The 12333-nt window shown below is 42.1% G+C and overlaps 1 protein-coding gene across 2 annotated transcripts in view; it reads left to right on the top strand.

Annotated features, from left to right (window-relative positions):
• The window catches only part of TDRP (testis development related protein), a 56555-nt gene that overhangs the window by 30282 nt on the left and 13940 nt on the right, over positions 1-12333 (top strand). Inside the window, exon 2 of one of the 2 annotated variants that reach the window (XM_060234780.1) lies at positions 8315-8374. The exons of the other annotated variant lie outside the window; for it this stretch is intronic. Coding sequence (XP_060090763.1) covers positions 8315-8374 — 60 coding nt within the window. The remainder of the gene's footprint in view (positions 1-8314; positions 8375-12333) is intronic. 2 annotated transcript variants of the gene reach the window in all.

Raw genomic sequence — 12333 nt, 5'->3', positions numbered from 1 at the left:
AATTGGACTTGGCAACCCTACTTAATACTAACTCCATATTCAAATCAGTGGATAAGAATGATCAACTGTATCAAGGGCTGCAGAGAGGGCCAACAAAATCAACAGGGAAGATTGTCCCCTGTCCATGAAGATTGTCCACCAGTGCAACTATAGCTGTCTTCCTACCAAGCCTAGCCCTGAAACCAAATTGAAATGGTGAAGAATAGATGCATCATTTAGGAAACCTAGAACTTCCCTGCTTCCATATGCTCTGCCACTTTCCTTAGAAAGTGTAAATTGGCAAGTGGCCTGTAATAGGCTACCTCATCCCTAGCCGATGAAGGTTATTTGAGCTGAGGTCTAATAACTCTCTTTCAAAGGCCTAGGGAGGAGTTGATGGTTTTCACTAACAGCTCCAATACCTTTTTCCTGGTAAGATTTTAAAAGCCATGATGGGCATGGGTCCAGATCACAAAACAGCTGTTCCACCAGGCCTTTGGGTGAGGCAGCAGATATCCATAATACATCTAACTTGGCCTCCCTTGGTGTGTCATTCTGTCTCTTATTGGCTCTACTGCTGTAGCACTGATTCTACTTTTGTTGCCCCAGAGCTGCCTCTTGTTGGAATCGTATGATCTATTGTTAATTGATTTTATTGTTTTGATGGCTTGCTTTTATGAATTAATCATTGCGATTTATTATTGTTGCTGTTGATATGTTGTACTCTGCCCTGAGCCCATTTGCGGGAAAGAGCAGAATAGAAATTTTCATCTTTCACAAGATTGGACTTAGGTGTTATCAAGTCATGCGGCTCTTTGAAGAGCTGAGTTAGACAGGATTCTGCTGATGCTGTGGGGGTGGAGAAGAAAGTCTTTGCTGCCATCACTGCCACCTCATAGGCCTGCAGTTGGGCTTTATGGTGTGCTCTGTCTCCCTCCAATGTCATTCTATTCATCTTCCAACCTGCTTCACATTGCCCAGCTCCTTGGTAAACCAAGGAACTGGGGGCCTCACAGAGCACAGAAGAGAGTGCTGCCAGGGAGCAATCACCAGCCCTTTATCACCAAATGTAATTGTTAAAAGTAATAATGCCAGTTAAAAATGGCTGGGCTCATGAGAGAAGGGCTCATTCTTTTGCATAAATGCATTTGATGCCTGCAAAATGAAGACAGATACTGCCTGATGAGTGTTTCTTAGTTAGCTCTATATGTATACTTATTTTGTAAGTATAAAAGAAAATCATTTTCAACAGTACGCTAATGCTGAAAGGCATCTGCCTGAAACGTCAAAGAGCATCTGTTGAAGAGCTGCTATCTGCGGTAGCCTTGCTCCCGGACATCTGGCTGACTCAGCCTCCTGTGGCAGCCATTTTGTGGTTGTGTCCCCACCCCCCTGCGTCAGAATTTCAGTGATGCTTGTAGGCTGAAAATGTCGGGAGTGGTGGTGGTGGCATTATTATGGTATTTTCACTTTGCTGTGAAAGACTGAACACATTCTGTGAAAGTTATGGCTTGCATGCAAAATATACCTACGATAAACCTTTGTAAAGCAGCTACCTGGGCATAGATCCATATATTTGGAAAACATTTTCTCCGTTGATTCTTTTCTTATGCCATTTTGGAAGAACAATTCTGCAGTTACCGATAACTCTTCCTAGTTGCCATCTGGGGAGAGTGCTGCTGTTTGATCTTCTATCTCTTGACAGTATAAAGGTTGTTGCAAAAGGGGGGGAAATTTAATTTAAAAAATGAGACTAACTTACCACTCCTCTCTTCTGTGCTTTGGTTTGTAGTCATAGTTAGGCTCTGTTAGAGGCTTTGAAGTAGGAATGAAAGGAAAGGAGAGAGCACCTATTCCTTCCTTATATTTCTTTGCTTTGGTACACGCTTGGAAGTGAAGAGATAGGGTACAGGAGTTTTCCATGAGCACTGCTTGCTGATGAATGTTCAGAAATTTCGGTGACTCAGAAGAAGAGCTGTCATAAGTTAGACTTTTGGTGACTGTAAAGCATTTCAGGCTGCAGAAGAGCTGGCTTTCAGAAGCCCAGGCACCACACTATAGCAGAGTTGCTACACTGACATGTTAAGGTGTAATAAAATACATCATAGCATTTTGATTCATTTGGAAAGGACTACAACAGCTAGAGTTGTTTGCTCTGGGCTGGGAAATATTTGGAGAATTGGAGGTGCAGCCTGGAGAGGGCAGGGTTTGAGGAGGGGAAGGGCCTGAGCAGGGTATTATAATAAAAGCTTTTTCATCTTGGCAAAACCAAACAACCTGATTAGTTGGAACTGGATGGGACTGTGATGCATCAACCTTTGGCCTATCAAACTATCAATCAAGAGTACTTGCATGCCATTGGTTGAGTCCGCTTCTCTCTCCCACCCAAATGGCTGTTGCTAGCCAGCAAAGCTGTCAGTAAAAGGCAACCAACCTTAGTTCTGGCAGTTACTGACTCTCTCTACTCTCCCATTGGCTGAGTCACCTGTCATACTGATTCACAGAGGAGAGAAACTCTTCCCTTGATTGACTGAGGGGAGGAGGAGGAGGGAAACAGCCAGAGAAAGGCTTTCCTTGATTGGCTTAGGACTCCCTATCCTCCTCTGGAAAGGAGAAAAAATGGCATCCTGTATCAACAGACCAGATACAGAAAAAGAGATACAGAAGGAAAGCAAGACACAGAGAGAGACTGAAGTCCTGTGCTTAAGACCAACAACATTATCAGAGGCAGGCTGTTGGTCTGAAAGGTATCACTAAAGGCCTCTGAGGCAGCACTCATTGGAGCCGGTTCTGACTACAGCTGCTAGTTCCAGTTTGGTGGGAAATTCCTGGAGATTCTGTGGTGGAGTTTGAGGAGGACATAGGAGTTAGGGCTTCAGAGTGGGGTCTGCCAGACCCAGGTTCTTGTTGTGGAAGCTGACTAGGTGATTTCGAACCAGTCACAGACTTCCAGCCTAACCTGCATCACAGGGTTGTTGTTCTGATCAAAGGGGAGAGAGGAGAATGATGTAACTGTTTTGGTTCCCCCCCCCACTGTGGAAAAAGAATTAATTCGGAGTGATCTCCAGCCCTCACCTGGAGATTGGCAACAGCAGCTCCCAGTGAGGAAATAGCATTGTACCTGTCTAAGGTCCCAACCCTCCTCAAACTCCACCCTCTCCAGGCCCCACCCCTATTCCAGGTTAGGAATTTCCTGTAGATTTAAGGGGTGGGGTTTGGAGAGGGTGGAGTTTGAGGAGGGTTGGGACCTTAGAAGGTACGTTGCCAATCTCCAGGTGAGGACTGGAGATCACTCAGAATTACAACTGCTCTCCAGATGGCAGAGATCAGCTCCCCTGGGGGGGGGGGGGGCGGGGAGTGAACGCCTTCACTTGGATGGGTGGAAAGATAGCAAGAGTTGCGGGGCACTCACTCATAGCCTTTTCTAGAACCCATTATATTTTTCTCCACAACAGGCCTTATTCCTAGTAATGCCATAAAGTGCACCCTTCAAAGCAGTCATTCTCTCCAGGGGAACTGATCTTGGTTATCTGGAGATCAAGTGTTATAGTGGGAAATCTAGGGTTGCCAACCTCCAGGTGGGGCTTGGATATCTCCTGCTTTTACAACTGATATCCAGCTGGCAAAGATCAGCTCCCCTGGAGAAAATGGCTGCTTTGAAGGGTGGACTCTATGGCATTCTACCATGCTAAGACCCCTCCCTGAACTCTGCCCTCTTCCAGATCCACCTCCAAAGTCTCCAGGTATTTTCTAACACAGACCTGGCAACCCTGGATATCCCCAGGTGCCACTTAGAGGTTGGCAATCATAGTAAGATGCAGAAGTATTTGTGTTAATTCATCATGCAAGCAGAACATATGATTGCACTCCATGCATTTCAGGGTTACACAGGTGTAGCTTCACTGCATGGCTTATCATGACAGGCTTCCCAAACTGGATATGTTTAGAAGGCATGAGGTTATTAGCTGCTGCCACACAATACTTGGTCTTCTGAAACCAGTGTGTTTTATTGCAGATTTTGCTTGGTTGTTTCTTGGGTTTAGGGTTCCCGTCTTCCTGCTGAGGGTGGGGTTTCCCCCAATTTTGGGGCCTCCAACCTGCCAGCACAGGATTGACTGATGGGGGAGCCCCAGCTCCCAAAGAGCTCTGTCAGCACCTGATGTGCCCAGTGTAATAATGTCACCTGGAAGTGACATCATTGCGCTGGGCATGTTTTACAGGATGCTCTAGCATTTTGCTAAAAAAAACTCTATGGCACCATAGGGTTTTAACCAAAATGATAGAGCGCCCGCGTGCAATGTGCCTGGTGCAAATATGTCACTTCCAGGTGATAACAGTCCCCCCTGCCAGCAGCCAGATAAGACCTGGCAACCCTAGGTGGGTTTAAGGTCACCAGGTCCTACCTGGCTGCCAGCAGGGGGATTTCCCTCATGCGCAGAAAGCACGCCCAGTGCAGTCATGAAACCCAGAAGTGATGTAATTGCACTGGGCATGTTGTGCAGGGATGCTCAAGCAATTTGGTATAAAAATATATGGTGTCGTGGAGTTTTATATCAAAATGCTAGTGTGTCCTTGCGCAATTATATCACTTCCAGGTGACATCATCACACTGAGCATGTTGGGTGCCATTGGAACTCTTCAGGGACAGGGGTCCCCCCACCGTCCAATCCTGTGCCGGCATGTTGGAGGTCCTGAGATCAGGGGAAAACCCATCCCCAGCAGGAGGTTGGGAACCCTAGGTGGGTTTCTTTTTAGCAGGTCTTCTGACCCTTTTTATTGTAGATTTGGTTAAATCTATGAGCTCTGTATTGTAATTTGTGAAATATTTGCCATATCATGTTAAGGCACACCTCTGCAACTGGGCTAGAAAACTTACTTTTAAAAACTTAAACTGGGATTAGCTCACTAGAACTCCCTGGTTTGTTATAGTAAACTAGTCTTTGAATTATACATATGTGTCTGACAGGGAGCTTTTTATTTTTTTTAGATTTTGCTAGCTCAATGTAAAAGTTATGAAATAGGTTAATTTGTTTTTGTGGACATGATTAAAGATTTGTAAGATCTTATTTATAATGTAAGGAACTGGATCAGATAATCTTTGGGACCCAGCTAATCATATGATTCTTCTATGCTGTGATTCTAGGGGTGAATCGTAAGATTAAGAAATAACTGGACATAGTTCAGGGAGCCTCTTTCATCCCACTTCTTTCTCTTATCCTTCTTGATAGGTGAGCAGCGCTGTTGAATTTTACAGTGCAGAACAGCCTTCAGGCTAATTATCAAGGAAGTGCCCAGATTTATCTAGGATCTCTCTCTTCCCCCCGTTTCCACACTTTAACTAATCACTGGTATTAAGGGCTTTCTTAAAATCTGCTAATCCTCTGTTGAAGAAGATGAAACATAAGAGCAAGCCTACTAATTAGAAGCACCTTTTACACCATTTGCTACTGATCATATCCTGCCTGCTGAATATTGAACACGTTATAAATTTGATCTTCATACTGATTGTATTCACTGAACTGTTAAGAATCTAAGGGTAGTCACCATAGCTGTATTCTGAACTGCATCCCTCAGGCCACCAATTTAAGGCGTAGATAGTAGATTATTTAGAGGTGGTAGATTTTTTTTTCTGTTTTCCCTATTATGCATCTATCAAAATCAGGAACAATTATTTTCCTTTCATATCCCCCCCCCCCCCCAAAAAAAAGAGCAAATTGGCACTGGGGTCGATTCTTATCATTATACCTAATTTTAAATTATGAAAATAAATAGAAGGCATGTGAATTGCAACCAAAATATAAACTGCTTCTGAAAGTTTTTTTTGGGGGGGGGGGTGTTACATTTTCCACAGTGTAGTGTGCATTTTTAATACATAAGAACATTTATTCCATTGTCATTGGAAACTTAAAGAATAAACTCACAAATGTATCTTGCCCACACAGTTTAGTTAACATCTCACCTACCCACGCATGTCTGTATTAGTCATTGTAGTTTTCTGCTAGTCTGAAAATAAAAAAGAGTTATCGCTCTTCTGATTGATAAACTAAAATTCTATTCTGCAATTCTTGATTGCTTTCTATGTGGCAGGTTCTATGCTGGAAGCCACACTGACTCACTACAGACAATCAGTTGTGTATATTTAAAAGACTGATGTCACCTGTTTCTGCAACATGCAGCGTTAAGAGGCTGCCAAGATATGGGGGAAAGGTGGTTGTGTGCAGAACTCACACTTGACTATACTATCAATGTGCTGAACCTGTGTGTGCATGGAAAGATTTTCTGGTCAGGTGATTCAGGCAACACATTGTTCCAAAGAAGCATTCTTTAGAATCTCTCTGACATTTTCCTGTTTTGAATGGTGTTTAATACTTTCAGTCTCAACCATAATAATGCTATATTTCAATAAACATAACTTTTAAAAAAAAAAATCATTACATGAATAAAGGGAGCTAAGAATAACATGCATTTCACAAATGTATATGTGTAGGATATATAAAACCACCAATTTGTAATATGTTTCTTGGTCATGCTGGCCATCTATTGAAATGTGTACCGCTTTCTTCACTTTTCACAAGCTAGGTCTGATAGGGCTCCCACAGGGAGAAGGAGAAGTGGTAGATTTCTTTGCACAAAGACCCATTGTCTTTTTTGTAGATATACAGGTTCTGACACAATTTGCATCAGTGTCTTAAGATAGGGAATATTTGTTGTATAAAACAGAGGACTATTGATGAAGCCATTATTTCTTTTGAGTTACCCTATCCACTTCTTCCAGACAGGATTCAGGAGCTACTATAGAGTCAGAAGGTTTAATAGAAACACTTTGGGAAACTTAGTGATACCATGTTCCCTTCTGGTGATTTTCTTCCCACATTTCCATGAGCAGAGTACCCCCTTTCTTTTTCTGAGACACTTCTGGTTTCTGTTGCCTGAATCAGAGGCAGCATTCTGCTGTGTGTGTGTTGGAGAATGAAGAAGAGCTGCAGTCTCAGTTGCAATCATGCATCTGATTTGAATAAGAATCTTTATGAAAGAAAGTAAAAGTAAAGGAAATAAAGCCCACAACAACAAGTTAATGCAGAAACAAATAATGCTTTCTTCCAATGTTGTCAGGACTGGAAGATGACTCTCTACCTTGACTCAGCTGATCTAGGCTTCTGGATTCAAGCCACAGTAAGATTAAGACTAGACTATTGTGATGGGTCTGCCCTTGAAGTCAATTTGGAGTCTCCATTTGGTACAGAATGCCACAGCTCAGTTATTATCAGGAACTAAATGGAGTGTGCACATTATACCCATTTTGCAATCACTCCAGTGGCTGCCCATCACCTACCAGGTTCAAGGTACTGACTATCACATACAAAGCTCTGCATGGCCGTAGATACATATTTACAGGACCGTATCTGTGTTCTGCCATATCAGCTTCACTCATCTGTCCAGAGCCTTCTGTAGGTGCTATCATGAATACAAGATGAACAACCATCCATACATGTGCTTTTGTACATGTAGCCCCCACCTTGTGGAAAGACCTACCTGAGGAATTCCAAAATGCTCACACAATTCTGTCAGTCTATTTACTATGTAAATGGAATTGTTCAGGAGAGCTTTCTATAAGGGAGAGCTATTTGGGGGCTATACTATAAAATAATAGTTCAGGAAGGTGCTCTGTAAAGGGAAAGGGACTGTGCATTATACCAAACAGAGAGCATATCAGTTTGCTGCACATATTGCACTGTTGTCGCTTCCCTGTTTTCTACTGTGGTAGTGGTATTTTTCTTTATTATATACACACTCTGCCTCATGTCTAATATGCTATACTTATTTATATTTCGGTAAGCGTAGTACATTGTTCATTAGATGTTTTCTTGTATTGATTGTGCCCACCTACAGTGTGTTTATTAGCTGTCTCTTCATATGGAATGTGTTATCAATTTGCATTGTATTATTTGCTTTGAGCCCAGACCTCAATAGTCCAGGCTTGCCTGATCTCAGAAGCTAAACAGAGTCAGTCCTATATAGTGCTTGGCTGGGAGACCACCAAGGAAGTCTAGGGTTGCTATGCAGAAGTGGGCAATGGCAAACTACGTCTGAATGTCTGTTGCCTTGAAAACCCTGTGGGGTTGCCATAAGTCAGCTGTTACTTGATGGGACTTTCCACCTCCAATCCACTTTGAATCCCAGTGAGAAAGACATACTATACATTCAGTAAATAAATATAAATGATAAATAATTTGGTAACACCTAGTTAGCATTCTTATTGCTGCTTAGCTATGATGGGTTTTCTGAACTTTCTGAAAGTGCTCACGCTGACTACATATTCTTTTTTTTGTTGAAGAGCAAGGATCCATTTCTTCATGATGAAGTTTCATCCTCTGTTTCACAACTTGCAACAAAGGTACACATTGCTTTTTAGGTGTTTCGTGTAGGTGTTTCTTTTCTGGATATTTCCATTATATGACACTTTTGTTTATTAGAGGCTGGAGACAACATGATTTTATTCTTATTGGCCCCACTTAGTTATCTTGCTGTTGCAATTGCATGATTTTGTGCTTTGTACTTCATGCATTCGCATAGCGTAAAATGTTTTAAATGGTAATATTCTCTATAATATTCTTTATAAGGAAAATGTATAAAATATGAGTAGATTAGATTTCTGTTTATCTTTACAGCCAGACTGCATTTGACTCTGAGGGCGTTTTCGCACTTACCTTTTACTGGCGCGAACACCCTCCTCACGCCGGCGGATCTGCAGGGATTTCCCACCAGAAGCGCCGGCGCAGCCAAAAGAGCCGGCAGCTTCCGTCGCGGAGCCAGCTCAAACGTTTTCCTGCTTCTTGGCGGTTTCCGTTTGAGCTGGCTCTGCGACGGAAGTTGCCGGCTCTTTTGGCTGCGCCGGCGCTTCTGGTGGGAAATCCCTGCAGATCCGCCGGCGTGAGGAGGGTGTTCGCGCCAGTAAAAGGTAAGTGCGAAAACGCCCTGAGAGTTTAGGCACATGGGACCAGTTGAGAACAGGACTTCAACAGGGGGAAATGTGTTTACCTTGGAATATTTTCCTGACCTGAAATGGCCTACAAAGCTGTCATTTGCCCAATGAGGAAGAACTTACAGAAAACAAACATTGAATAAATATTTGCCCTAGTAAGGTTTTTCAAGGTGGGAAAAAGATATAAGATGGACAGGTTGAGTTCTTCTTCCCCCATACTAAGATTCCCATATGAATTGAGAGTTTGTATGCATAATACTAAGGATCTCCTGACAGGATTTCCAGCATTACATGTAGTTTGCCTCTAAATGTTTTAAGTCTAATGCCAACCTTTGTATTGAGAGAAAGGATTACTGTGGGCAAACCTATGTATAATTATGTAGCTAACAAGTTGATTCTTAAAACTTTTTGCTCCTACATATTACTGTCTCGGAGTGAAAACAATGATAGAGATATATCAAGGATATATATATCCTGTATAGAACATGATACTATGGTAATGTTAGACAAATAGTTTTAGCCGTAGAAAGTAGACATACTAAGGCAAATATTTAGGGGTGTAGCAAACAGTGTCATTTAATAATTAACATTATGAAACTGAATCACATTTGCATGTGCAAGTCGAAATTGGGGATTTTTCTAAAAATAGATGCTTAACCTTATAGTGCAAGTAATATTTCTTAAGTTTTATTTTCTCTTGATACAAAATTTGCAAGATTAGAAATGGGTAGATTACAATATACCTGTGCTCCCCATTCATGAACTACCAGGTGGTGGCTTTTTACAGTCTTGATTATAATATCTGCTACCTAGTGTACCAAAATAATTAACACTCAAGACTGGGATTTCATAACAAGGTACTTATGACGGTATAACTTTATGCATTGTTTAATTTTATGAGCATGACTGATACCCTTTCTTTGCTTATTTTAAGGGCTCCTTTCTCGTGTTTCCTTCTATAGAACGCCAAGTGCCCACTTTGAATTCCACTGTAGACTTGAGCATACACTATTTGCAGACCCACCAGCATTTCTCTTAGAGTTTCTTTCAGCAGCAATTTTCATAGCCTCCTCTCCCCCAACTGCTTTTTAAGTTTTAAGCAAGTTTAAGCTTTTTAAAAGGAGGTTTTGGAATTTACCCTGAAAGCCCCCTAAAGGTCAAGGAATGTCTCCCATTCTTTCCCACCTCCTGTCACCATTGCACAGATTCTTTTAAAACTGAATCAGCCGTGTTATTCCCAGGCATTTTTGTTGTAATGTATGGCTTCTGCTTTTGTTCAGTGGTATGAGTTAGGCTTTTTAGGATGTTTGTATTCAGTTGTTATTCTGAAATGCTGCCAGTTTTTCCCCGGATGAAGACCAGACAAGGAAAATAATATTTCACTATTTGATTATTTTGGGAAGTACCCTTGATGAGAAAATAAAGTCAAAATAAAGGGGCAAATCGTCACTTTTTCACCATTGAAGCTTCTTTCTCCTTTCTTTGAAACTTGCACAGACATGTTTTAAGAATGAATCTGATAGGAGCATGTATGTCACTGTGGAAATTGCATTCAGTGTACTAATCCCAATGACCAAGGTATATCTTCTTTCATAGGACACATGGATATGTAGCAGTATCATTCATATTAGGTAATATATAGTATCAGTATTAGATGAAACTAGGGTTGCCAATCCCCAGTTGAGGGCAGAGGATCCCCTTGTTTGGAGGCCCTCCCCCTGCTTCGGGGTCATCAGAAAGCGGGGTGGGGGGAATGTCTGCTGGGCACTCCGTTATTCCCTATGGAGACCGATTTCCATAGGGTATAATAGAAAATTGTTTTGTGAGTATCTAGGACTCTGGAGGGGCTATTTTCTGAGGTAGAAGCACCAAATTCTCAGCATAGCATCCGGTGCCTCTTCTCAACCGCCCATCCCAAGTTTCAAAAAGATTGGACTAGGAGGTCCAATTTTATGAGCCTCAAAGGAAGGTGCCCCTATCCTTCATTATTCCAAATGGAGGGAAGGCATTTAAAAGGTGTGTGGTTCCTTTAAATGAGATTGCCAGAACTCTCTTCAGAGTTCAATTAAATTTGTCACACCTTTGCTCCTGGCTCCACCCCCACAGTCCCCAGATATTTCTTGAGTCAGACCTGGCAACCCTAGGTAAAATGTACTATATTTTCTAGCCTATATACTTTGTCCCTTGTACTGGAAAGCTTTTCAACCATGACAAAGTGCTGCCTGTGTGACTTAGAAGAAGAAGAAGATGATGTTGGATTTATATCCTGCCCTCCACTCAGAGTCTCAGAGCAGCTCACAATCTCCTTTATCTTCCTCCCGCACAATAGACACTCTATGAGGTAGATGGGGCTGAGAGGACTCTCACAGCAGCTGCCCTTTCAAGGACAACCTCTACCAGAGCTATGACTGACCCAAGGCCATTCCAGCAGCTGCAAGTGGAGGAGTGGGGAATGAAACCCAGTTTTCCCAGATAAGGGTCTGCACACTTAACCACTACACCAAACTGGCTCTTAGAGTTAACTGCTTCATGACAAAAACCCTGGAATATATAGACAGAGTTTAAAGCTAGGCATCAGACGTGTTCTATATGTAAAAGACAGCATAATAAACTTAGAAACCTTAATAAAAGAGCAGACCAGTCACTCTGAATCTTAACCTGGGCACCTACAGGTATCAGAAACCCAGTGATCTATGAATTCATCCTTCAGGTACACCTTACTGAAGATTGGATCAAAGTGTGATCTGAGGTGCTGTAAGCATGGAAAAGTAGGTGGTATTGGGACACATTTCACCCACTGGCTAGTTGATGCTTATTTGTCTATGAAACAGGGTGCTGATCTTGGTAACAGGTTTCCTCACAGTTTTTCTTATTGAGAATTAATATGCAAGCCTGTTTTTCCACCATGACACTACTTTTCTTCCATATGTTTTATAGAATAGCTTTACTGGTTTTTCAACATCTATCAAGTTGAGTTTTTATTTTAAAAAGAAATATCTTTATTTTAAAAAGAAATGCCTTCATCCAAGCCTTAGCTTCCATTGATAATTTGCCCAATTCAGATGTCAGTGCTATTCCTGAGATGCACCTGGGAGTGGTCAATAAGTGTTGAAAGAAATCATGGTGAATATAGGGTTGCCTGGTCTGTGTTGGGAAATATCTGGAGACTTTGGGAATGGATCTGGGAGAGGGTGGGTTTGGGGAGGGGAGGGGCCTCAGCAGGGTACAATGCCATAGAGTCCACCCTTCAAAGCAGCCATTTTCTCCAGGGAAACTGATTTTTGCCATCTGGAGATCAGTTGTAAAAGTGGGAGATCTCCAGGCCCCACCTGGAGGCTGGCAACCATAGCTGGATGTAATCCATTTTCTTG

Source organism: Heteronotia binoei, chromosome 1, assembly GCF_032191835.1.
Source record: "Heteronotia binoei isolate CCM8104 ecotype False Entrance Well chromosome 1, APGP_CSIRO_Hbin_v1, whole genome shotgun sequence".
NCBI lineage: Eukaryota > Metazoa > Chordata > Lepidosauria > Squamata > Gekkonidae > Heteronotia > Heteronotia binoei.
Note: the sequence above shows the minus strand (reverse complement) of the source record. Positions and strands in the feature narration are given on the sequence as shown.